The following is a 27,619-nucleotide window of genomic DNA, read 5'->3' as shown; positions in this document are numbered from 1 at the left end:
TTCCACACTGCATCCATCTCCCTGTGCCCATCCTGGATCACCAGAACAGTTCTGGGCTGCATCCATCAGACTCTTAGGCACTCTGACCGTGCAAGCAATAAATTCTAAATCAAGTATTTCCAGTATCCATTGTGTGGGTTGGTTTGTAATTCGGTTCTAGTCCAAGTGCCAAAGCCAGGCGGGAGCATTCTTGGGGAGGAGAGGTTCTGGATATATCACGGTTCGCTGGAGATGCTGACTTGCCAAGAATTGATTGTAAACTCATTTTAGACTTGATGACCTTTAACTTACCTTTATTGATGGATCGAAACTAGAACAAACTCCCATAAATCAGAGCTTTCACAAGAACAAATCTGTGGGATTTCCAAATGGTACTGCCTCTCCAAAGGTCTCCCTCCTGCTCCACAAACATGGAACACATTTTTACTCTCCTTGGTGCAATGAGACAACTGAGGCACCATCAAACAGCAAAAGAGACAATAAACCCCCAGTGCAGGAGGTCCCACTGCACCCTTATGGGAAACCATCCCCTCTTCCACAGCCATGGAAGGTGCAGGAGACACCATGGAGAGATGCCTCTTCCAGCATGGCCATCCCATGGACAACTCCAACAGCCTCTCTGTGCCTGCCTGATCCCTGATGCATCTTCCAAAGGAAGCACCCCTGTCCATGCCCTGTGAGGTCCCTGTCCTGCCCCTCATGGTGGGCTGTGCTGGCACACAAACCAGTAAGGACTGCTCAGCTGGGAATTGGCAGCAGAGGGATGTGCTGTCAGCTCCTCGTCCCTTCCCAGAACAAGCCTTGTCTTTTCCCAGAAAGAAAAAACAAGACTTGTCTTTTCCCAGAAAGACGAAACAAGATTTGTCTTCAAAGAAAGGAAGTGACAAGACCCTAAATCTGTGAATGATTTACTGCTATTAGTTGTCACACAGATTTGCTCCATCAGCAGCAGTGCAATGCTTGGCCACCATGCCCCAGCCAAGCTACAACCCATCACATCCTTGTGCCAAGGGAAAACAGTGGGACATGGATTTGCAACCCCTGTCCAGCATCCAACCTTGATGGGCTGTAAAACACCCATCCCTCAGGCTGCTCAGCACCCAGAGGACATTTCTGTACCCAAAGTGTTTGTTTTCCTTAAACATCTCACTCCAACCCTGGCTGGTCCTGGCATTTCCTGGGTTTTGCCTCAAAACCTGTACATGACCAGCATGACCACGATTCCACCTGCTCCGGCACACATGAACGCCTGTGAGGCCCTTGGCCTTTATTAAACTTCTTCCTAAATGTCATTACATGAAGCCATTACTGAAAATAAAATAAAGAACATATTTTCTACCTACTGCTGCCTTCCAGCAGGTAAGAGGCAAAAGATGCCCGTGGCACATCCCTAAAGCCAGTGACATCACTGGCAAATGTGTGTCCCGGCCTCACTCCAACAGACTGGCGCCAAGTCTGCTGTGAAATTTCATCCAAGTGTTTTACCAGGTCATTTTTTTTTCAGAGCATTAGGGACAGCTTATACTTTTTCTAACTAATCCTAGAGATAAACATACATAAAGTTTGGAACTGACCAAGGAACATATCAGAACTTGGTCCAAAAAAACAAAGCGCACAGCAGCCTGCCCTGGGTCAAAACTCTGGCAGCACAATTACCCACCATCCCCCCCACCACAGGATACCTCCACCACTCCAAGGCTCTGCCAGCCCTTCCTCATCACCATCACAACCTGGGATCTCACAGTTAACCTGTTTGTTAGTCAGTTCCTCACCTTGTACAGGTGCATAAGCCCCACTCCTTGGTTACACATAGGGAATGCACACCAGTGCACTGGGGTACTGAACTGTAAAAACAGCTGCCTAACAGTCAAGTATTTTTGGAGGCGTTTGTTCCAGCGCTTAAAAAAACAACAAAAACCTGATTTGCAAAGGCAAGGAAGGACAGCCAGTACCTAGTCACATTTCTGTCTTTAAAAACCCCACCTTAGTTCCTGCAAAACCACACAAAGGTAGTTTTCACTAGGAGGACCCACACCAGCTCCCTCCTGTTCCCACAACACTGCCCAGCCTCTGCAAGGCTGTGTGAAAGCAGTGCTAAATACAGTCCCTTTAAGGGAAGATTTGTAAATCAGTAGAAAACATAATCCGCCTTGCAGATCGTCTCCAGGGCATGTGAAACAATCACTGTTTGCCCACAGAGGCTGTTGCAAACTGGTTAATTGAAGAACCCCTGAGCCTCCCCAAAACCTCCAGAATTAACTCCCAGGGCAACGTGAAGACCCCCAAAGCTGAGAGGCTTCGATCACACTGATCCTCTGGAACAGCAGCTCCTGCTGCTCATGCAGGGAGGCACCTTCCTCCCATTCCAGGTTTGCCTTTTATTTGTATTTTTCCCAGAGTAACAACTGACATGTCCTACAGAAACCCCCCATTTCCACTCTGCATGGAATCCCCAAGTCACTGCCTGGGCTTCAGAAAGGTCAAAAACCCAAACAAAACCTACAGGATGCCAGAGCATTGAGGAAAGAAGTAAGGACACTACTGTTCAGTGACACCCTCTTTATTCAAAAATAGATATCTATGAGACATTTCAGAATATACTGCTGTCAAATGGCAGCCTATATGTCTAAATTAATTCCTAAGTCAATTAATATACAGATTTAAGCTTTTGTTAAAAGAGACACACTGTGGGTAAATCTGTTTAACCTTCAGAAAATGTCACCCAGTTCACCAGATGCCCTTTGCCCAAAAAGTAAAACAAATAAAATTAAAAACTACAAGACTTCATTTAAATTAAGCAAAATAAAACACACGCATATATTCAGAAAAAAAATCAAAACATTTCAATTAAAAAATAAAAAAACCAGACAGGCAACTCTCTCACAGATCTGCCCAAAACACAAACGTGAGATGCCAACACATTTGTCTACATCAGTTTTTGACAGTTTGTCCTATAATGGATACACATTCAATCAATGCTCAAAACAACTTGGTTTAACAGCCTCGGGGTAACTGTGAGCTGAATCAGGATGGAGAAGTCTTTTGGTTTGGGTTCTTGAAGTTTGGTGTTGGGTTTTTGTGTTCGTTTTTCATTTTTTGGCAAAAGCAGAGAGAATGCACAGTGCTTAATCTAAAGTATGGACCATAAAAGGCTGCACAGTCAAAGCGACTCAGGGAACACAGTTCTGCCACTGGAAAAATTCCTGTAAACTAAAGAGAAAAAGACATTTGTAGGCTGGGCAGTGAGGGTGCAAGGAGCGTTAAAAAAGGACAAAAGGAAGTGTCAGTAGGAAAAGGACGTGAGCTTCTGAACTACTGAATGATCAAAAGATGCTGTGGTGGTGTTTCCTGTAGCTGAATGCTGACCGGGCTACTGAACAGCCTGAGAAATAAATTAATGCGGAGCAGAACGAGCTTTGCATTTCTGCATTTTCTTCTCCTGGCTTTGACACCAGCTCAAGACCACAGGGAGGCACAGAGAGAACATCTCAGCTCACTTCATCCTCTGTCTTACAAAACCTGTGTTACCAGATCAAGTGTCTCCAGAAACAGAACCTGTTTTATAGTGAGAGGTGCTAAATTTAAACAGAATTGTATCCAGATTGGAATGGTTCAGTGATCAGAGTCCAGCTTGTCACACCTAACACACAAACTGAAATATAACTACACCCCTGGCAGCTAAAACACTAGCCAGCAACATAATGGAATTAAGAGCTTTTTAAATTTACCTTTTTTGTTTTTTACACTTTTCCTGATTATAAAAATCAATTCACAATCTGTGACACAAAATTAAGTACATCCTTCTAATATCTACATGCATGGACAGGGTACATGTGCATACAGGATATATGCATATATATGGGTCTATTTTCTATATAAATAAATATTTATACCACATTTAACTTCTGTGCATCAGACAACTTCACTAAAGCTACGGAGAGAGTTTATATCATTGGATTTTCAATGTAACCATCCTGAGAGCAGACCTAACAGTGCTTGTCACTGGGACACCAGCAGCTGCCACACACCATTCCAGCCTCTCAGGTCATTAAATCAAAGCTTCCATTACCATCTGATTTCATATAATAAAGAGGAAAAATGTGGTATAAATCTAAGGTAGCTAGAACAAAATTTACTTCCACTCCCACTTAGGTAACATCCAGTTCTGCTTTGCTCAGCACAGTGTAACTTATGAGTCTACCTCTAATTCACAAAGAAAAGCTGCTTATTTTTATTGCCTGTGACTTCAATTTACATCCATGCCAAATGGGAACTACCTTCACATCAGGCCACAGCATAATGAGGAACTGCAGGTTTAGGAACAAATCTTTCCCTGTACCATTGCTGAGCAGATGCTTCCCCTGACGTGGCACAGGACTCGCATGCACACACATCCCTACGAGGCCCACGAGCCGTTCCACTGCTCCCAGAGCTGGGGCTCAGAAACCCAACTAAAACAGATGAGACTTATTCAGAAATAATACAATATTTGTACAGAGGGAAGATGCTGCATAGTCAACCTTCCTCTGGAAGCTTCCCAGGCATGTGTGTACATGATTCGTGATCTTTGTGGGGGTAACAAGTGCTAAGGGCAAACAGCAACTAAAGAGTACAGGAAAAGATGAGAGAAGTTTGCCTAAACAGACCACCCCCACTCCCTTTAGAGCTCACAAAACTCACTCCTCTTCCTCCCCTCATGTGAGCCAGTGCACACAGAGAGGGTGAGTATGAGCAGCCAAGAGGTTCAAAGCAGGGTCTGCAAGTTCCTTCCTACTGCAGATCTCGGAAGACTGGACTTCCAGCCAACACCAGTCTTCTTACTTCTGCTGGTAATAATGAAAACTGGGGCACATGGCTTGTTCTAGTCTGTTGAAAACAGGTCCCCAGCAGATGGCAGAGGTGCCAGACCTCCTGTGACATTGGGCAGCAGTGACAGGTCTGGAAGGCTCTGGATGTGAGATTTCAGCTCCTTGCGCACTTGGGTTACCCGAGCAAGCTTCTGTTTATATTCCTGAGGGAAAGAGACAAGAGAACAAAGATTAAGCACAGGTTAATTAACAGTGCTGTTAGTTAAGCCAGAGTCTCTTCCAGGTGAGGACTCACAGAAGGTAGCCAGGCCCTGGTGCTCTGAGCAGCTGCTGGCATGACTGCAGACCCTGCCATCTGCCCCAAATTCACAGCCTGCCCACAGGCTCTGGCATCCCTAAACTAAAAACCCTGCCCTGCCTTACTAATTTTACATGTAAAATGTCTCCAAACCAGCACACACTGGGGCCTGATAGAGCATTTGAGAGAAGTATCAGTGCTGACTTGCTTTATCCTTGTGTTCTTCCCCAAATACTGACTCCCAGCTGCTGCCAGAACGCTCCTGACACCCCTCCACTGCCAGAAGCCACAGGCTGAGGCACACCACACGTATTACTAGGCTGCCAAAATGCTCATTGCTTTCAAACGTGATCAATTCTGAACACTTAATTAATCCAATTTCCCCTTTCAAGCCATTAAACCAAACCCAAGATCTGGTTGTCAAACAGGGCCTCCTTTATGAGCTCACATTACAACCCTGGCATGGCAGGAACACCATGGAAACACATGTAGGACCACGGAATGTAAACCAGGGAAAGGCACATCCACAGCAGATACAGACATGAACATCTTTAGGGTTTTATTACAGAGGGGAAAAAAGAGCAAGCTGAAAATCTCCAAAAAGGAAACTTGCAAGTGTTTTTTCCACAAATGAGGTCTGGATTGGGTAGTAAAAGTGCAGTAAGGAATCCCTATCCATGTGCATAAATTCCCCCAGGTCTCAGAGACACCAGTGACTTGTGTTCATAATGAGGAGAGAGAAGAGTTTGGGTTGAAACTGAAAATGGAAGAAAGAAAGAACTGTACCTTGGTCATTTCTGGTGAGAGGCCACTTATGAGCAGCCAGAACACATCCAAATTATCCAATACAGAAGATTTTAATTAAAGAGTGTTTATTCAATTTTCAAAGTTTTGTGATTCTATACATTCATGTAACAGTCCGAGAAGACAGCAATTGAAGGAATAAAACTCCAGTAGCACATAATTTTTTTTTGACTGTGCCAGTCTTTACTCAACTACATGTGGCCTACTTTTCATGGCACCTCCAGAATGCAGGAAACAATGAGCTTAAGAAAAAAAAATTACACAGAACAGACTGCCACACAGCCAGCTAGAATATCAATTTACTTTTCATTTCTTAATTACTTGGCAAAGAGAACAGAAGTTTATATCTCTGAAGATCAAATGAAACTAGGCACATGTTTAATCAAAACATCTTTCTGAAGAGTTTACAACTTTAATCCAGACTTTCTAACCTTCTCAGTGATGGAAATTCTCTTCACCTTCTCCAAACATCAAAGCACAGCAGTTCCTGTGGGGTTACAAGCAAGGAGTTTACACTCTCTGTGTTTCATTATTTTGAATTAGAACAGTGAGAGCAGCCGTCAATCACAACAACTCCCAATACCCCTGCAATGGCTGTGTAAGTGTATCCCATAAATTTCCTGCCAGCACCAAGCAAGAATATCTTTTAACAGCCTATTTCAAACTTAAATCCTTTATGAGGCTCAGTGAGTTAATATAACCAACCACTTCTGTTAACATACGCAGGATATGCAGTGAAATAATCAAGTCCAAACAAAGCCCTCCCAGCTCCATGAACTGCGGGGTGTTGTTCTCATGCCTAGAGAACAGTAACAAAAAAAACCACCTCAAGGTGCACAAAATTTTGTAAGGATTTGTCTTGTTTTAATGAAAGACAGAGAATCAGGAAAAAAGAACGTACCCACATCCCTAATCACACTCTTTCGGGAATTCTTAAAGAGAGAAACAAGTCGAGAAACTCACGAGATGACAGAGAACAAAAACAAACCCCCCAGATTCTTTGGCACTAACAGAGAGCAGCAGCAGATAAAGAGGGATGCCATGGAGGCACAACATTCCAACACTTGGGATTCTTCTCCAAAAGAATGTGGGAGCCAACCCTGGGGACAGGGAGAGAGTGCCCAGAGTGCTCAGCTCAGGGCTGGCACACCCCCAGTGCTGGAGATGGAGACAGCAGCACAACAGCTCCTGCACACACAGCAGAGACTGCAGGAACATCTACTGAGCTCCAAATGCTGGCAGAGAGAAGGTGGAAGAGGCTGGACTTGGAGATCCACAGAACACCATCTTAAAAATATTTTAAAATCCATAATTCATGCCATTGTCAGGGAGTGATGGATATCAAGCCAGGAAAGAATGAGCAACACTTCCTCCTCAAGAATGCCAAACTGTCAAGATTGAGTACCAGCAGGTGTTTCTTTCTTCTGTAGTAATTCCCATTAAAGATAGGAACAAAAAAAAGGAAGGGCAAGGCAGCTGGCAAGTCTTCCAGATCTGATAAATTGGCAGTGAAGATAAAAAGAAGTTGCAAATTCCAAGCATAAGCCAAGAAAATACCTCAAATATGGCTTGAATTGCCAAGATCCACACAAAACAATTATGGATTTATGGATACAATTATAGATCCACAAAAAACAATTACGTAAAACCAGGTACAACCTCCACAGAAAGACTAATGACCTGCCATTTTCAGGGCAAAACTGACAGGCTGACGAGGATCCATCACTTCTCATGGACAGTCAGGACTGGAACGTGATGGTTTTGAGCTGAAGATGATTTGCGTGACCATTAGAGTTACATTAGATGCAAATAACATTCCTTTCCCAATAGAGCTACTTAGGGGAGGGAGAATCTTGCCAATGCCTTGCCTGACAGCCCAGTCCTCATAAAACACACTGACAAATTAAGAACCACCAGGATGTGTCCAAACCACACTGCTGCTGGCAAACACACAGACTTAGGAGCAATTCTTCTGCATATTAACAGCACCAACCTACTTCCAGATTCACAGTTAACAGCCTCAAGTGTTTAGGAAAATATTGCTCTTAGCATGAACTTGTTTTCAGGGACACTCTACATTGAGGGCTACATGGAACAGAGTTATCAGAAACATCCTCCCAATTTGATGAGAGACTTTTGTATGTACATGATGACAAAAAATAAACATCAAGTCACCTTGAGAACCATATTCCTTTCAATTCTAAGCAATTCCACCTTGATAATAAGTAAATGCAAGATTATCCAGTCAACACCAAAGGCCTAAATCCTACCTGCTAAAAACCAAACTGAAAAAATAAGACAGAAAAAATTCTCACAAGGAAGAGGCAGCAACAGCCCCCAAACCAAAACTGGCTCAGAAAAACATCACTAAATTCAGGAATGGAAACTAAGGAAGTAATCCAGAAACCAATATTTCCTAGAATAGATGAATACTTACTGGACAGATTGGATACACATCACAGAGCATGGTAGAAAACTGTCTGCTCTATGCTTTACCCTCTCCATCCCTCTGGGCCTGAGATGCTGTGCTGATTCCTGGCAGAGCTGTCAAGGAGTGCAGGGACCGTGAGCCAGAGCTGGGACAGGGAATGCTGGCTGCTCCTCTCAAGAATACACAGCAGCTGAAACACAGAACCCCCTTCCAGCTTGAGGGCTTTGCTTTTTCCACGAGTTCTGGCCATATTCTGCAACACAGGACTCTGGAAGCAGGTTTTATGGGAAACCATGTTTTTCGTGAAGCCCATGACATGCCTGGAAACTGCACCTTGCAGATTTTTCCACAAGGTCCTTCCATTCCATGGAACTGAACAACACAAAGTCCAGTTAAAAAGCTGCTGCTTTCCGAGGCCTTCGTTTGTACTGTGTCGAGCTAACTGTCTCACTGCTCAGTAGGCTTATATTAAGATTAATAGTATTTGGATGCTATTTGCTTTTTTTAGACAAAATAATGAGACCTCTGCTGTAAGCAGGAGTTTCAGGATGACAGAGGAAAAATCTGGCACTATGCCACACGGATGCTTTTGCTAATCAACGTTTTCTTTCAGTGCGTGGCGTTCTACATCCTCGGTGGCCAAGAGAATTAGATACTCAGTCCTTGAAACAAATGCAAAATCAGAATTAACCACTGCTGAATGAAGTTGACAGAGTGTTTCATTCCAAAGCAGCCGTGCTTGAACATTATAGAACTGACTGTAATCAACATGACAGGAAATTCATCCTGAGCACTGCTACGTGGCCTGGTTCACCTTGTCACGTTCCACAGCAGAGATTTCAGCTTATTTTGGCTCAGAGTGTGCTCTGGACACATCTTCTCCTGCGCAGGGTCAAGCAGGAACATGCTGTAAGTCATCACAGCAATTGCATCTGCTGAAAAAACATCTAGCTAAGCATTAATGAGAATTTGGAAAGTGAATAGGAAGAGCAGCCGCTCAGGCGCAATTTTGATATGATGCAGCTTGAGCCAGCTGTAGGAAAGCAGAAGACACAAGCCAGGGGAAAAATGCATCAGAGGCTCAGCAGCAATTTGGAGAGTATGTAGTGAAGTGAGAGGTCTGACAGCCATGTGATTACATGTTCAAGTAAAACCTGTCTTTAAAAACATTAAATATACCACTACTGCAGCAGGCTGATTAGGTGTTCCTTAGTTTCTGCTCCTTGCCACTTCACCTATGTAAAGTACTTTTAAAACACAGCCACTAGAAAAAGAACAGAAAGGAAAACTTCTGCCATTCCACAAGCTCATTGCATCAGAATTGTCCTCAAAAGTGAAACCAAATGCCGGGGTGAAACCAGGTTTCCTCACTCTGCAGCAGCACTAAATCAGTAAATCTGAGGTTTTATCTGAAAGATGCAGTCCAGGAATCAGAGCTTGAATGATGTATTTCCTTACAGAGTCTTCAGTTCATTTTCAACCTTAAATTTGTTGAGTCTTGCTCTTTTAAATTTGACAAGGCTTCTTTCTTCTGTGGCATCATTCATCACACTTCAGCAGAGATGGTGTTCCTGCTCGTGGCAGAATTACGTGCTCTCAAACCATTAACTCGTTTCCTTGCTCTTCTCTTTGTTTAGGACATCAGAAGAGGCAGCAGCAGAGGCCTCCACAGAGCATTTCTCCAGCTGCTGGGAATGCCTCAACCTCTGCAATAGTCAAAAGTTCTCAGAAAAAGCTCAGGCTGCTGCCACTGTATGACAGCCACAAATCATCATTTCATTTGCCAAATACCCTTCCAGAAATAAACATTGAGGGGGGTATATTTGATGTTCACCATAAAAATCAACATCCAGAGCACAAACCAACAGCTACATTCACCTCTCCAAGCATCTTAATGCTTTTGTAGCTAAGCAAGAGAGTGTTCAACACTCGTTCACTTCAGTAAAATGCATAAAAACACTGTATGTTAATATTGTATTATTTTTATTAGCTTTTATTTTTTAGTATTATTCTATTTGCAGCACTACTGTAATTATAAATATCTACAAGCACCTACAAAATGAAGAAACGGTATCTTTCCGTTGTCAAAGAAACACAGCTTTTGTCTTGAGCCATGTATGGCCCAACAAACCCACACTCCCTGCAGCCCTCAGCTCACATCCCTACAGAGCAGCCTGTGCTCTTGCCCCACACCCAGAGGCACCAGTGGCTCCCAGCTGGCAGGACTGGTGCACAGCCCAGCATTTCTTGCCCCATTAGTCACCAGTTTGGTCCTACAGACCCAGGTCTGACACTGTCTGGGTTCTCCAAGCTCAGGATCTCCCTGCAGGGTGGCAGAGCCGACCCCACTCTGCTGCTGATTCCCACAGCTGCTCCTGCTACTTCACACATGTCAAATACTGACAATTTTGTCTCCTGGCAGGAGCCCTAAAATTTAATCTCCTATTTCACTGTCTAAACCACTGAAATGAATATACCACAGAACCCAACAATTCCTGTCTGAGGGAAGCAGCAGCCACAAAGCTGTGCCAACGGTGACACACTACAGAGACCCAGGCAGTGGAAGCAGCACAGCAATAAATTGCCTATTAACCCACTGAACTAAATTGTGTTTCAAGAAAATGTATAGTGCTGGGCAGTCCAGAAAACCTCAAGTGAGAATGCACTTCATCCCTCAGAGATGCATTATCAAAGAGGGTTTGCAAATTTGTGTGGGCACGGCATTAACACCTTATTAAAGGTGCCTTGAAGCCATGAATATTAAAACTCACAAACATCTAAAAACCCCCAGAGCTCTCAGCAGGACTCTAAGTGACAATTTTTCAGCTGCAGCCAAGAATCAGAATATTTTCCCTAAACTGGATCTTAAATACAGTATGTTCTTTAGATTTATAGCTGCAGACATGTAAGCACACACTTATTTGAGTACACACACGGCTCCATCCACACTGCCTGGGTTACACTGTTCCTCATGTCACCTTCCACCAACACAGATACAGAAGGTACATGGAAGAACTGCCCTCACTGACTGCACATCAAACCAAAAATTCTGAATTAACAATCTTCTATTTTTTCTGCCTCTTCTCCCCATCAGATCAAAAAAACCCTCCCTCCACTCACTCTAGGTTTCCTACTGTCATTAGTTATTTCAGGTACCCATGAAGCTTCTACACAATTTGCCATTTCCTTGCACTTTTCTTTGGTTCTTCCAGTCTCATCTGTTTATCTGACTTCACTTTACAGCTGCCTGGTACACCAATATGGGATGTTCTCCCCACTACATTTTCATTTTACACATTTCCCTGAATTTTTTCTCCTTGCCTGCTGTGCATTCCAGAAGAGCGCTCTGACTTCAAAAGACAATTCTCCTTGAAGTTCTGCAGGCTCAGGTGCTCGAGGACAAAAAACCTCCCCAGCTGATTGTGCTCAGTAATTGTAATGGTGCAGCAACAGCCAAAAATAACACAAATCAGGAAACTTCCATTGGAAGTTCAATACTACTGTGAGATACAAGGACACATCTCATTCTTATAGAAACAACAGTTCCTGCTTCCTACGCCTGTCTGAAAGTAGATTTTATTTCCTGTCACCTGCTATTGTGAATGACCAGGCCACCTCTGATCTATCCCTGGCATGGAAGATCAAACAGCAGCTACAGTATCAAGCCCACAACTGCTGAGCAAGATGAAGCACCATTTTAAGAGAAATTCAGTGTTCAGCTGTTGAATGACAGTATCCCCCACATCTTTCAGGAAGTTAACATGAGGAATACTTACCTTTGAAAATATATGCCTTGTTATAGGCTCTTTAGTATCAGTTTGGGGCCAGTTGATTTTAGTGACTGATGGAATTAAAGAAAATGTACTTCAAGTGCTCTTAGACTACAGTCAAAATACCACAATACCATTCCCAGGATAAAGGAATCCTAATTATTACACTCTGATTTTTTTCCATTGCTACCCTAAAACCAGAGTTTGTCCATATGTTATGATCTTCAGGCTTTGTTGCAGCTTTCTCCCTTCAAATCACCAGTGCTTCTTTGCCCCTCGCTGTTTCAATCCTTACTCATGCCAGCTGTGTCCATGCTGATGTGTGACTCCTTTCCAAAGCCTCAGCATGTTCCTCAGCAGTGTCCCTCAGTTAAACAGCCTTACTGCAACTGATGACATGAGCTGTGTCACAGGGGTTTGACATGCAGAGTATTCTGAGTATTAGCCCACAAGACACAAACACACTGAGTTTATGTATGTTTTGACAATTTGCTGTTTCATGAGGGACAGCCTTAACAGGATTAGCAAATAACTGCAGCTCTTTAGACCACAAAAGCTGCTTTTCAAAAAGACACAGATTAGCTACTTTCATTGCTATCACAGTGAAAGACTTTGTGAGTAAATAAAACACAAAAAAAACATCCAAAGTCATTTCCAAATTAGGTATTTTCATCTCTTAAAATATAGCCCTGACTTTTATTTCTGTCAGAAGCCCCCCTCCCCAACCAACAGCCTTGGCTGGATGAGGATGGTGAAGTAAACAATCCATCTTCCATCCAAACACACCCTCCCATCCAAGTCAGGAAACTTTGAGGAAACTTCCTCAGCACAAGAGGAAAAACTCAAAGTGCCAAAGATTATGGGAAAGATACTTCAGGAGAGCAAAGCCTACAATGAGTACATATGTAAAATTAGATTGTTTTAAGTTACTTTCTCATTTCAGACCTCGCCTGAGTAAATGTTTTGGTTTTTAATACATTTTTAATTGTTACAAGTTTCAGATCCTTCTAGTAAAATGCTTATTAGCACTACAAAGAAAAATACAGGCTTATCAATACTGTGAGAACATCAAAGACTCAAATAAAACTGATAAGCAGATCTGGCCTGCCTTATCTGTAACCAGCATCTTCCACTGTTTATTAACCCTCTACAAGGGCAGAACAATGGAATGCTGTAATCAGGCAACATCCCTCACTGAGGTTTGAGAGCTGACACGAATATCAATCGTGCCTCATGTTCACTGCTGGAGTGGCATTTCCTGCAACTCTGTTTAGACTGCTACAGCACTGAGGCCCCCTTGTCTGGCAGAATGACGAAGATGCCAACCTAAACAGATACTTAATAAGATCCTAATATTTAAATAGGATCATTCTTTATTTACTAATGTAGTAAAGAATTGCATTTACACCTAATAGTGTGCAAGCAGCCTGTCTCATTGCCATCAGCAGGATTACTATCATTAACAAAGCAACTCAACCAGCAAAACACTTAATTTTCAGGGTTACGTTTTGCCTCTGCCAGAATTACAATTTTCAAGTAACATTCTTTACCAAAAGGATATTTTCCAAACAAAAAACATCCACGATTGTCACAACATTTCAGCTAATGCATTAGAAATTTTAATTTCATGTTGTCGTTATGGATTTCTCAGTTTCAGAGTCGCAAACTGATTCAAAATTATGAATTGTTCTGGGCCTTTAAAAATATTATTGTTCAGCATTTTGCTATCTATTTACTGCAAACAGCAGTATGTCTATCATTTATGGGGTTTTTTTACATGCATAGGTGTCCTTTAAGCAAGAAAGAACCTCAAAACCTGACCCAAGACTTGCACAGAAAATAAATCAGCTGCCAAACAACATTTGGTTTCATGGCATCATCTGTATCCATGTCTAAAAGTGTTTTTTCTGACTCAGTCATAAGACTGATGCTATGCTTGAAGAAATTCAGTCACAAGGCATTGAGAAACTCCAATATAAACACAGGCAAAGAAAACACTCAAAACGAATTTTATCTGGGAACAATGTTGCCGAGCTGTCAGAGGAGGAGGTTTGCCATGAGAGTAAACAGAGACTGCAATTGCTGCAGCTCAGTCTCCTTCCAGGAGATTTTGTCCTCCACATCCCCTCCCATCCCACCCTGCAGCAGCTGCTCATCACCAGCCCTCGGTGCAGAGAAGCCCTTAATGTGCCGCCAAGGGGCAGTTTAGCAGATGGCAGTGTGACATACAACCACAGTCATTAATTAAACTCCTCGCTAGTCCCACTACGTGCTGCTGAAAGAACTTCCATGGAGAAGGCACATTTCGGATAAACAGTTGTAAACAGCTGGCTGCACAGCCTGAGCAGGGGGGCTCAGCTCAGCCCCAGGCTGTTTTAGGGTCCTGGCCTCCCTGCTCAAAGGAGCTGTACAGGAAACACAAGTCATTGTCTTTCACTACCAGCCCCATTTATGCTGCACCACAGAAGCTGTGGGTAAGTGGCTATTAAAAGATGCAGAGAAGATCTGGCTTAAACTGCTTCCCCTAAACAAGCAGGGGCTCGGGAAGCAGATGAAGGACACCTAATCATCAGGAAAATAACAAAAAACCCCAGCAGTATAAAATACTCAGCTAATTATGGCAAAGAGAGGTTATTTTTTTTAAATTTTGTCATAACAAAATAAGGTATGTATTAGGCAAGTCTATTTTTCTTTAAGAAGTATAGAGCTCTGGGCTCTCCAGGTGCATTGAAACATCCAGACTGAACATCAGGAACAGATCTGCACTCCACAGATATGACACTACTTTCTTACCCATTTTACTCCAAGTGTAAAGACAACTAGAACCTAGATAACCTAGACCCAAAAGTACAGGTAAGACCTGGAATCAAATGTAAAGGTAACACCGGGAATCATGTAAAGCTAAGACCTGGAATTGTGTGAAGGTAACACCGGGAATCGTGTCTCTCGGGAGAAACACACAGATCAGGAGTTCAGGGTGAGTGTTTGGTGAGCCAATTGTTCTGCCAGCCCCAGTAACAGGCACTCACCTCCAGCTTCTTCTCCTTCTCCGTGAGCACATCCTTCTGGTTCTGGGTGTACTCGATGAGCATCCGCGCCAGCTGGCGCCGGTCCTCCAGCTCGGCCGCCAGCCGCCCGTTGTACTCGGCCAGCAGCAGACACGCCTCGTCCACCGTCTTCGACAGCCGCTCCGCAGCCTCCTTGTCTGCGTGCAAAAGCGTTGGGTGATTTAGAGGACAAAGTTTAAAACTTCCAGTTGTTGACAGAAGTGCTGCGATTCATGAGCCGCGGGCACAATAACATCTTGTTCGTAAATATACTTCTGGCTTGACAGGAAAATAAGGGCTGTTATCACAGGGATATACAGGAAATAGGGCATACACCCTTTGTGGGCTGTATTTTAGACACTACATAACTGACTGCATTTAATCCCTGCAGAGGTGTCATGAAAGCAGGGAGAGAAATCTATGAATAGTAAGCCCCTATGAACAGGTTAATTAAAATGTTAGAAGTACCTTCAGGTAAACAAATCAGGAGTTTCTACATTTAAACACAGTGTGCACTTGTTAGTTCCTCTTATATATGAGTAATTTCAAATGTATTGACATAAATCTAAGAATTGCACACAGTCCAGTTGGACACTGTAAGAATATATTATGAATGGCCAAATAAGTGATAATTCATAATGAGTTCTAAATTAAAACTACCTCCAGGAACAAGAGTCAAATCAGTTCAAACTCTAAATGCTTCTATTAAAATTACTTTTCAAATGCAATTGCAGAAGTTAATTTAAACAAAGACTGACAGATTAACAGGAGTAGCAATTTGCCTTTTCCATAGCAATCAAGGAGTATGTGTGTACTCAGCAGTCTGGTAGAACTCGAAAATATATCAATCAAGGACTATGTGTGTACTCAGCACACTCTGATCAAACTTCAAGATATCTTAAGAGCTAAGCTGTTTAAGAGCAAACACATCCACATGAGACCTCTGTCCCAATTTCCCTTATATTCTTGCAAAATACTGATGATGCTCTCAAAGTACAAAAGCCTCAGTCCAAGCCAAAAAAAGGAAGCAGCTATATAAGTTTAACCTTAAGTGTTACTTCACAGGATTGCTATCTGTTAATTACCCTAGAACTACAAGGCAAGGACACAAAAGAAGGAATTTAATCCACCATACATTGTGATTATTAAAAAAAAAAAAAACCCACACTCTGATTTCTAAGTTATTCTTTGGACCCATGTTCATTTATCTTCCAGTCTCATACCTGTAATTTTCTCCAGTAATGAAACATCTTGAACTTCCTGAGGCAGGGAAGCAATTTTTTGCCGCACTGTTGCATCTCCTGATGCTGCATTTTCCAGATCTTGTAGGGCTTTGATCAAATCCTCGGTCTACAAGTGAGCCAAGAGTAAAACCAGGTAACCTTAACCACATCCACTTCCCAGGGATGTGGTCACTGCAGAGGAGCTCACCCACCTCTGAAAGGCACCATTTAGGGTGAAAGGGGAATATTTTCTTGAAGTAATTTTTAAACCTAACACAAGGAGTATTCATTGAGTTTACACTATCCCAGTGTGTAGCTCCTCCTGCATAATTACAGCAGGGGCATCCTTTTCAAAGCTCCACAGTGGGAAACTTCTCAGTCCAATTAAGAAAAGTGATCATTTAAGACATAGCTGAGAAGGACATGACCACACCAGTCTGTGTACTGCCTCAAGCTGGGGCTGAATCTTCCACCCAAGCATCCCTGACAGTCTCTCTGCCTCCCTGGAGTGTACAGGCACCTTTTTGTTGTGTTCTAAAGCTGCATTCTGACAGAGCAAAAACACCCAACACCAAATTTTCATTAGCCCAAACAAAACTATTCCACCAAAACTAAATTTCCATCATGACAAGGTTTAGAATTCTGTAACTTGCAACTGACTATAAACTCCAGTGATGACAAAAGCTCCTCCTACAAATCAAACTTTGTAATCTCCTGATTTTGCAAAGCCATGGCTGTTCTCACCCAGCTCCCTGCAAGCACACAGCTTTCTGCAACTCAGCTGGGCTCCTCGGTGTGTCCTCAGCTCATCTCTCAGCTGGCTTTAGTGCACTGAGGAAAGATGTGTCAGTTTGAATTAATTCACTCAAAATGCATCTAGTCTTTAAAAGGACATGAATGAGGAGAGCTCTAGGAGGACCATCCCTGACACGTTGTATTTCCTCCATGCTCAAAAAAAGTTAAACAGAGAAACTCCCTGAACAGGAAGAACAAAGTGTTGCTGTTTTAAAAATTCCGCAGGGGAGGTTTTTGAAACAGAACACTAGGACTATAAACACAAGCACTGATTTTTAAACTATGTTCAAGATAATGAAAGCTAATGAAAACACTAACAAATTTTAAATAAATATTTTCTTAATCTGAAAAACAAAGAGGTCCATTACCTAATATTTACTACTTCCTTGCAAACTGCAAATGATTTCCAACAGTGACAAAGTTTATAATCAAGAGAAACCATAAGCTGCAAGGCATCTGGAGGTAAAAACAACAACAAAATTTTCACTTATTTCCTTGACAACTGTTATTTATTTTTATTTTTCAATGTTTACAGTTTACCAGATGGATGGTGTAATTTTTTATCCCCTTCAAATAGGCTCTGGGTTAACATATGTTCATTCTGTAGCCTCAAATGGCCGCAATGATTTTCTATTTCATTCCAAATATTTCCACACCAGCAACACAGAGCCTCTAAAGTCTTCAGTGCTGGTTTTCTTACCAGCTCCATACAAATACAACAAATGTTATGCTTTTAAGTAACTTTCAGAAAGATATGGCCTATAAAAGAAAAACGTGTATTAACTGTTTGCAGCTTTAGGTTTTAGAGGCTACACATTGATTTTAAGAAGAATTTAAATATGGCCTGTTCTTCTAGCAGTCCTTTGAGATTCTTTCCTGGCAGCACTATTCAGACTTTGGGTTGGACTACCTGGAATTGCTCAGAAGCGACACACTATTGCAGTGGGAAAAGGAATCTGTTGCATTTCTCATGGACTTCTCAACCCCAAACTGCATCTCACCACTAAACCCATTTCACTTGTTGTCAGCTCCACCTTGTGGCTGTGACACTGGGGAGGTGGCTGTGACACTGGGGAGGTGGCTGTGACACTGGGGAGGTGGCCCTATGGCTTCCAGAGCTCCTCCCAGGCTCAACCCATTCCACATACCAGCAGCGGCCCAGCACTGGGGTCTTGGGGTGAGTAGCTCCCAGGGTAATCATCATCTTCCTCCTCTTGTATTTGCTGGAAAGTCCGCTTTAAAGATTTCTTCTCCTCTGCAACTGAAGACACAGAAACAACTCATTTGGATGCCAAATCTGCCCACCTTAACTATTTCTACTTCAAAGAATTACACCAGATGGATGCTCTGATGATTAATCCCTCTAGGGGATGACCACAGCTGGACTTTAATGTTGGCATCATATTCCAAACACTCAAATGCAAAATAGTAATAAAAGATTGATTTTCCCCCCCATGTACCTCTGTACGTGCCAGCCTGAGGATGCACGAGCAGTGTGCACTTCATATGTGTTTGTGCCTCTCACAATGAAAGCAGGAAAGACAAATAAATGTGCTATTTTCCAATAAATCACAGATTTCAACGCTCAGATGCTCTGGCTAACGCTGAGTGTACAGATGAGGATTTCTACCAGTAGAAATGAAGCACTGATGTGAAGGTACACAAGGACAGAAGAATTTCAAGTTATCTATCTGCATGAATTATATGCTCCCTGTGGTCCCACAATCAACACAGTAATTCGACCTTCCACTCTTTCATCAAAATAAGGGTTTCAGGACAGTTCTGTGAAAATACGACTCCAAGATGTGACAGCAGCAACACGAATGGGCAAAGCATGAACCGATCTCCAAGCAGGTAACCTGCAACACTTCAGAAACAGGGATGTCATAAAGCAAGACAGCACTGGTTAAATGAACCTCAGCGTGGCAAACATTAGCTTGAAAGGGAAGAGACAGTTTATTTGAATGAGTCAGAAGTCTTAATGAAGCCTTTGATCCAGCCACAGAACCTTCAAAAGAAGGTACATCATTTTTCAGACTTGGCACCAAAGATAATAAGATATGGGGTAATTTGTAAGAAATCTTTGGACAGTCTTAAGAACATCTATTCAATGGAATCAAGACTTGCCAAGATAATCTGTATATACTTTGATTCACAGGAAAAACTAAGGTCACTCAATTTAAAACAAAACCGGATTGTCCCATTCTAATGGGGAACCAAACAGAAAGGTCTGTCCTTAAATGCAGTTTTGCCTGCCTTGTCAGGTGGGACATATGAAAAAACTTCATTCTAATGGAGAGAAAACAGAGGAGCTGTTACACCCTGCTCATTGGGGAAAGAGCTGAACAACCTTCCAAGGCAGACACAAACACGTCTGTCAGAGGACAGACTCACTCAATGCAGCACACAAAAGTTACCCTAAACCAAAGGAATTGTTGATGTTTATAGAACAAAGCTACCTAGGCTAGAAAAAGGACAGCCAATTACTGCATGTATCCAACTGATGTATGAGTGCTTGACAATCTGACTGACAAGCCAGTGATGCACCAGATCAACAAGGAAAACAGCTGCTGCCCACTGAGGTCTGCGAAACATGAGTTGGGTTTTAGAGGAGATGAGCAGATGAGAAAGTGGGCAGAGAGAGCATTTAAAATTACCCAGCCCAACACAAGAGGTCATCAGTATTTATCACTTGTATGTACTTATCATAAAATAATTAACCAACAAAGGATAAATATGAGCCAAGAACAGAAGAATGCATGACCACAGTGATCACACAAGTGAAATTAAATTGAGAGCTGGGATTCAAATTGCTGAAGAGTTATTCCTGCTGTGTTGCCAACTGGTCTACCACAAGACACAGCATTACACTTGCTCACCACTCTGACACAGAGGATTCAGAATTCATTGAATATTCCATCTGAACAAGGCCACGTGAGTCTGACTGGAACCACTCTGAAATCAGTGATGCTGAGCACCTGCAAACCTAAGCAAAAGTCACTGGAGAATTCTAGAAACTCTATCTCAATTTCATCAAAATAGAAAAAAACCCCTTTGCTTATTTGCAAACCCAAGAGCATATGGAGCAAAAGGATCCCTGAAAGAGAACAGAAGCACATACACCCTGCCTGGGTAACCTACAAAATCTGCCAGCCAGGAGTAATTTAACCATCACAGTCTACACTAGCAGAAAAGCATGTCAAATCCAGCCAGAGAAGGGGAAAACAAGCACTGAGAACATCCAGAACTGATCAGAATGTAACACATATCCAAAACAATCAAGATATCCTTGTAGAATACAGACAGCTTCTTCCAGGAAAGTCAAGAACCCACCTTGACATGGACATAAAGAAGCCAGACAAACCCCAATGAAGTCAGCTGTCCTGCTCTGCTGTGCTCTTCACAGAAATTGAACTAGTCCCAAAAAGCCCCCAAAGGGCAAAGCACTCTCCATTTCTCCAAAACAACAGACAACTGCTCTCCTAACAGCTGTGCACTGACACTCCAGGCTGTTGCTACTTCGCTGTTGCAGAGTCCACAAACACCGGCAAAGGCATTTCTGCACCAACTTTTATGCTACAAACCATCTCAGCTGGCTTGAGGAAGGTTACAGTGTCCGAGGCCTTGCTGACAACTATGAGCTTTCCCGTCAGCTGGACACCTGAGGGATCTTCCCTTCAGGGGCTCACTTTTTTATTCTCAGTTCTCAGCCTGTCCAGAGGTAAACAGGCTTCTGATGAGCCAGCACCCCCTCCAACCATTCCAAACCCTTCCCTCTTTGGGGGTACATTACTTGTGGTTGCTGAAGCTCTCATTACAATATATATATTTTTGGCAGCCTCTCCTAGGGTAAGCCCAACTGGAGCTGAGCTGCTCCAAAACCATACCTAGCCCTGTGTCCAGGTGCTTTCATTTCAGTTACCCTCAGAAGCCTCCCTGCCTGCTCTCCTCTCTGTTCTTCTCCATATTTTAATACAAGTCTGACTTTCTGTGCTAGAATTTGCAACATAAACACAATGAAAACAGTTGGGGAGCATCTCAGTTCTGTGTTAAGAGTGACACACTCCTACATCACAGCACATTCAAGGACCTTCTTCAACTGCTTGTTACAAAGACAACAAAAAGAAAACACATCAGCTATATCGGTTGTATTGCCTGAAGGGTTTCACATCAAACCTTTAAGACCTACTTTTTCCAGTCTTTGAGAGAAACAGGTGATTTTTCTCTTCCTGATTGCTTGTGAAAAGAAACATTCTAATAAAAATGAGATTAATGAGAAAGCAAATGCATGCTTAATGAATACATTTAGAGATAAAACAATGTATCAATATTCAAAAGCTCATTTCTATGCATATGCATATCTCCTTAAGGAACCCAAAAGACTAAAATCTGGTAGTCAGCTGCACCACTGAGCAGTCAAACCAGGGAATACAATGCTTAGAAAGGGCTGGTTGTCTCACCCCTCTGTCTCTCTGAAGGGAAATCAGCTCTGCTCCACAGCAGAAACTCAGCATGTGCAGACAACTGAATTGCTGTGCATTACCCAAGGCCCTGCTACTCACAAAACAAGAAATAAACTGTACCACTGAAACACTGACTGATGAGTATTAAAGATGTATTTCCTCACTGATGCAGGACTCCATTGCATTTTGGCAAGTCACACAATTCTAAGTGGTGCTCTCAAGACAAGCAGAGTCATCCTTCTCAGAGAGAAGCACCCACCAGCCCAGGAATTTAAGACATTGCAGTATGAAAAATAACAGAACTACCTGCACTGACCTGTTGCCATACCTCGGCCTGAAGAAAAGAATAGTTGTTATCACAGGACCAGGTGTTATCAACAGCACCAGATGCCCTTAAGGAGCTCCAACATTTTAACAGCACAGCTTGCACCAACCTACAGACACTAACATTGCCTATTTCTCAGCTGTGTCTGCCTTGGGAGTCCACAAACCCAGCAAGCCAGAATGGCTTTGGAGGAGCACTGGACTATGTTTTTCCACATTTACAACAATTGTTCTATCTGCAAACCAGGACACCTTAATCTCCATCTTGCTTATGTTCACCTGTTTGAAAATGGAATACAGTAATCACAAAAAAAGCCTTCTGCAACTCACCAGAAACTCAAACACCAATTTATGTCAGAAATCCATAAAGCCCCCAGGTGAAAGTAGCTCTTACCATCAAAAAGCTAATTTGCACACACACCAGTCAAAGCAAGGAAAAAACCCACAGGATAACTCTGCTGAATCTTTCAAATTTCTTTTTGACCATTAATTGACAAGGCAGTAATTCACACTCATGCAAAGGCCTGAACCTTCCTTCAAATAAAAGATATTAATGTAGTATCTCTAATTACCCAGGCAAAAACTAAGTTTCTTGCCAAGTGAAGCTGTGCACACAGTAGTTCTTCAAGGGCTTGTATTCCTCCACTCTGCTTCCCACAGACAAAGATCTACTACTCTTAGGAAGTTTAATTTTGTACAAATGTTTTTAAGTTGAGAAGACAACAGTAGCAGAAGTGGTTGATACCATCAGCCAAAGGGAAAGGACACTAAGGGACAGCTGGTTGCCAAATGACCAGGAAATAACACATGGTATCAATTATCAATGCCTTTACATTCAAAGTTAAACACTTGTAAAACATCTACCCAGGTACACTAAATTAAAGTATCAAATCCTCAGTTAATCAGGTCAGGGTTATCAGGAGTGTAAATTCTGGCCTTTGATAACACACAGGTGCCTCATTCACTGCACCCAGACAAGAGGAACCCCAACATGAGCCAGTTCATGCAGAGACTGTTCACCTTCACCCCCAGAGCACAGACTCCTGTCTCTCTACAGATGGGATAGCCCCTTTGGTCAGGGCAGTTGGCTCACAACGTTTGGGGTAAAAAGTGCAAAAGTCATCTTCCAAAAGGTATAACTCAATCAGGGGCAGGTGGAAGGGCACTGGTGTGAGCTGCTAGAGCATCCATCCAGCAGTTCTGCCCAAAGCAGTGTGTGAAAAAGCACAAAGCTACAGCCAGAGATGTCTTCACATACAGATCTCATTTATGTTCATATTTTCATATTAATTCTACATTAAATACCAACTCAATCAGACCTTGTTTTCAGCACCTAAGAATGGCACAAGAGCCTTTTACTAATGACCAAGCCAACTCTCTCACATCATCAGAACTCTGTGGGCAATAGAAAAAACATATGACCAGAGCAGCAATGTCATTCCAGCTCATTTGAAGACACTGACACTTCACAGAATGGCTTAACAGAAGGGACCTTTTTAGGCCACCTCATTCCAACTCCTCTGCCATGGGCAGGAACACCTGCCACAACACCAGCTTGCTCAGGGCCCCATTCAACATGGACTTGAACACTTCCAGGAACAGACTATCCAATTCCTTCAGCTGTAAGGTGGACAAATGTTCCCTTAACCACAACACTCTTGATTTTTAATGACCCTCACCTTCCATAGTTGAGGCATCCCACTGCTCCCCCTCTTTCCACTGCAGCACTACCAGCAAAACACCTCCAAGTGCTAGAGAAGAGGCAAGATTGCCAAAGCAGTAAATCAAAGCACAGTAAACACGAGCTTATGCTCATTTTCTCACAGGTCTCAAGCAGTAATAAGGTTATACCTGTGATGTACTAATGATATTAAATTATGCAAAGTTAGAGTTTTCTCCAAATGACATCAGCTGGTGTAAGAAAAAAGAGACCAGACAAGCTTCTGGGGCATATATTCCAGACTTCAATTATTCAAAACTCCTTTCTGCATCATAATAAAATACAGTAACTAGGGAAAATGAAACAATTATTATGAGAATGAAAGCATTAACAGTATTGAATAAGACCCTCTCATAACCCAGCTGAGCTGACTCAGAGATGCAGAGTGGGACTCTTGACTTGAGGTGGACACAACAGTTCTCTGCGTGACTGACTTGCTTTCACCCCGAAAGGCAGCCCTGGAGCACTGTATCTGCACAAGCAGCACCAGACATCATGCCCAGTTAAACTCACCCAAGACAGCACACCTGCAAACCAGAACTGAGAGTTCAATGAAAATCAGACTTCTCAACACAGTCCTAAAGAACCTCCACAACCAGCTCTGGCAACAACTCAACTCCAAGCTCAACTCCTCACGGTAATTCCAGTGAAACATGCACCCATTTAAAAACAAAACACACATGACAAGCAATATGCATTTACCTTTTGTTTGGGGGCTGTTGGAGTCCTCCATAGACAGTTTGAGCTGCTGGATGAACTCGCTGCCATACACACTCCTCTCCTGCCAGATGTTCAGCAATCGTTCCAAGGGCTTCTTGCAGCCCTCGTCTGCTTCTCTGTTCAAGGATTGGGAAACCATTACACTTCAGCTGATCAACACTCCTTATGTTTTCAGAGAGCATCTTGCAAACTGGCAGCTACACCCATTGCAATATGTGAACATTTGGAGAGAATCTTGCTCATGTTGTCTGAGACAAACTGAGCAAAACACACTTGTGGCCAATTTTCCCCTTTATTTGACCTAAAGACTGCCTGGAAGTTTCCCATCATTCCCACCTCAAAGGAAGGGCAGAAAAGTTGTGAAAGAAGAAACTTGCTATCCTTCAGAATTTGCAGTAAGAGTTTATAAAAACCCCACAAAGCTAACAAGTTTACAACTCTGAGTATTAACTTTAAACAGCTGTTTCAGCCAATAACATCCCAATTAAAAGCAGGTTGATTGGATCATTAGGCACTTAAATGCACTCAGAGCGTGCTCTGACAGTCAGACAGCCCTCCAGAACAAACAAATACCCAGAGCATTCATGTTGTTTAGCTGAGGTAACAGGATTTATTATGCCACTTAGACACAATCTTAACTAAACAACAGTGCGTTTTTGGTGAGGTGGTGCCTGCATCACTTCTTCCCTTTTAAGTATGAAATTCTTCCTTCCTCCAGCAAGGATATCACTGATCAGGTAACACACAAAGAAACTGCTCAGACCAGGAGGCTGGAGAGAGCCCAGTGACCCAAAACATCAGCTCTTTCCAAGTCTTTTGACAATGGGGCAGAGCCATTCATTATGTGGCTTTAATAAACACACCCAACTGCTCAATTCCACTGCCCACAAGCAGATCTGCCAGATCTTTAGGTAACAATTGAAATAAAGTCCATAGGAGCTTCACAAACATGTGAAGCTGTGAAGGACTGGTTCACACACAAAGTTACCCATTTACACTAAACAGACCCCAACCACAAAGCAGTCAGGATCCAATCTCTACTACAGAGAAGGTACAAACACCCCCTAGACCTAAAAAAAAAATAACAAAACCCAATTGAATTAAGCTTTGAATAACAAAAATGCAGATCCCTAGAGAAGAAAGCTGAAGAAATACAGCAACATACCTGGCAACATGAGAAAATGCATCCACGAGAACAGATTCAAATTCCCTGGTAAATTCAGGGCCTTTCCTCTTACTGTTCTGGATGACATCGTTTGCTAAATATAGGAAAGTAAGTTTCCTACTTGATTTTGCTGAGAAAGGGGAAAAAAAAAAGAAAATAAAAAAGGAAAAAACAAAAGGAGAGTTTGTATTTATTTCTCGTTTCTTTCACCTGGAATCATTAATAGGGCTTTCAAAGTTGTTTATAGCTTTGCAGTCTCAAACCAAAGTTCAAAATATTTCCATGTTACCAATGGAAATCAGGAGCTTTCAAGTCAAGTAGTTCTCATTGTCCTCACTTCTGCTCTTTTCTAATTAACTAATAAAACAAACATGAGTTTAATGCTTTTTGTGCACACTGACACCTCAACTCTGAAAAACCAATACATTTTAAACACAACTTTAAAAAGCTGTTCTAACCCATCAGCAAATTAATAAACCAATGAGTTTATTTTTTATTAATTAGCTTCAGGAAAAATACTCAACTAAAACAGCATAACTCAGAATGAGTGAAACTGTAGGAGAAAGCTGTTGTGGAGACTCAAAAATTTTCCAAAGAATGCTCCTACCATCAAATTTCTTCCATATACCATAAATTTTCCTATTTTGACACCACCAGTTTCTATATCAATATAGCCAGAATTGGGGAAATTCACTGTTCTCCTAACAAAAACAACCGGATACACACAGGTGCTCATTTCCACAACAGGGCAAAGGCAGATCTTCAAAAACTCATTAATAAACTACAAATGGCAAAACCCAGCAATCACATAGAAGAGAGCCCAGCTGCTCCAAGGGGCTCAGTGCTAGTGCCCGCAGGGGAAGGGTGACAGAGACTGCACCTGGAGACAGGGCATCAGCACGGAATCCCAGAACGGCCTGGGCTGGAAGGGACCTCAAAGATCACCTCATTTCTACTCCCTGCCACTGGCAGGAACACCTTCCACTAGACACTGGCAGTCTCTTGACTTCAGGATGAAGCCATCTGGGAAATTACCTTTTGTTAATCTGCAAGGAAAACACGCACAAAATGTTTCTGGCTGATAGCACCAAAGAGTTTTACAAACTTCTACAACTCCTTTTTCTTTGCTTATCTCCCCGCACTAATTCTGTAACGGGTGAGATGCATGAATCCAAACGCAAAATTTAAAAACGGAGCCAAACAGCCAGAGCACTTCCCAGTTTGCCTGAGCACAGTCAGGGGAACGCAATTCGCACATCTCTGGTTTTACACCCGCCCAGCACTGAGCATCCCCTCCTTCTCACGCCACGCTTGGCTGTGCCTCCGTCCTCTGCCTTCCCAAAACCGCCCGCCGCCGGTCTCACCGGAATTCTCCCCTCACACGTGGTGTTCCCCCGGAGTTTAGTAAACAACAACACAGCAGCCGAACAGCGCCCAGGCTCCCGCGAAGCCCCGGGACAACAACTCCTGCCGGGGCCGGCCCGCGGAGCTCCGCGAGGAGGAACCGGCCGCGCTCTCCGGCAGCTCCGCGGACCGCCCCGGTACCTCGGGGCAGGGGCTGCCAGAGCGGCCCCCGCCGCACAAACCCCCCGCGCACCTTTGCGGAGCTCCCGGTGCCACACGGCGACGATGGGCCCCGCGTGCTTGCGGTGGTGGATGAGCCACAGCGAGAGCGTCTGCACGCTCTGCTGGGAGTTGCTTAGCTCCGACAGCTTCTTCTCCAGCGCCGACTCCGAGAAGGAGGACATGGGGCCGGGGCTGCTCCGCCCGCGGGGGGGGCGCGGCGCGGCCTCACCGACAACAACCCGCCGGGGCCGCCGCCACAAGATGGCCGCCCGCGCCCTGACCCCGCCGCGGGGCGAGGGGCGGCATCGTACGGAGCGCCGGAGGGAGCCGGGCCGCGCGGCGGGCGGGCTCAGCGCATGCGCAACCATCCTCGGCGCCTGCGCATTGCGCGCACTTGCGATTTTTCTCACAGCGCCTGCCCAGGCCCGCGGGAGCTTTGTGGCGCTCACAGCCCCGTTACTTTAGGGTCGCGTCGCTGGCGCATG

At 43.3% G+C, this 27,619-nt stretch overlaps 1 protein-coding gene across 3 annotated transcripts; it reads right to left on the bottom strand.

Moving 5' to 3' along the window:
• Positions 1 to 2,544: 2,544 nt before the first annotated feature.
• Positions 2,545 to 27,556, bottom strand: RPRD1B (regulation of nuclear pre-mRNA domain containing 1B). 3 transcript variants are annotated; one of them, XM_041478847.1, is made up of 8 exons: positions 27,166 to 27,556; positions 25,569 to 25,698; positions 24,386 to 24,519; positions 18,325 to 18,437; positions 16,382 to 16,508; positions 15,141 to 15,316; positions 6,342 to 6,397; positions 4,878 to 5,011 (listed from the first exon to the last, which is right to left on the bottom strand). In XM_041478847.1, exons 1-7 carry the CDS (start codon positions 27,500 to 27,502, stop codon positions 6,365 to 6,367), a joined length of 1,050 nt encoding a protein of 349 aa, XP_041334781.1. In that variant the 5' UTR covers positions 27,503 to 27,556; the 3' UTR covers positions 4,878 to 5,011; positions 6,342 to 6,364. The 3 variants fall into 3 exon arrangements, with proteins under 3 accessions (XP_041334780.1, XP_041334782.1, XP_041334781.1); XM_041478846.1 differs by lacking the exon at positions 6,342 to 6,397 and having other exon boundaries at positions 2,545 to 5,011; XM_041478848.1 differs by lacking the exons at positions 6,342 to 6,397; positions 24,386 to 24,519; positions 25,569 to 25,698 and having other exon boundaries at positions 2,545 to 5,011.
• Positions 27,557 to 27,619: the final 63 nt, after the last annotated feature.

Source organism: Pyrgilauda ruficollis, unplaced genomic scaffold, assembly GCF_017590135.1.
Source record: "Pyrgilauda ruficollis isolate IOZ18807 unplaced genomic scaffold, ASM1759013v1 scaffold46, whole genome shotgun sequence".
NCBI classification, from domain to species: Eukaryota; Metazoa; Chordata; class Aves; order Passeriformes; family Passeridae; genus Pyrgilauda; species Pyrgilauda ruficollis.
Note: the sequence above shows the minus strand (reverse complement) of the source record. Positions and strands in the feature narration are given on the sequence as shown.

What these genes read in the sequence shown, in the direction of transcription:
- RPRD1B (XM_041478846.1), bottom strand. Translation starts at nt 27,502, where the DNA reads ATGGTTGCGCATGCGCTGAGCCCGCCCGCCGCGCGGCCCGGCTCCCTC. An exon ending in CCAGTGCTGGGCCGCTGCTG is followed by an intron (nt 16,509 to 18,324) that starts GTATGTGGAATG and finishes GCTCACTTGTAG; the next exon opens with ACCGAGGATTTGATCAAAGC. An exon ending in ATTACTGGAGAAAATTACAG is followed by an intron (nt 15,317 to 16,381) that starts GTATGAGACTGG and finishes TTTTGCACGCAG; the next exon opens with ACAAGGAGGCTGCGGAGCGG.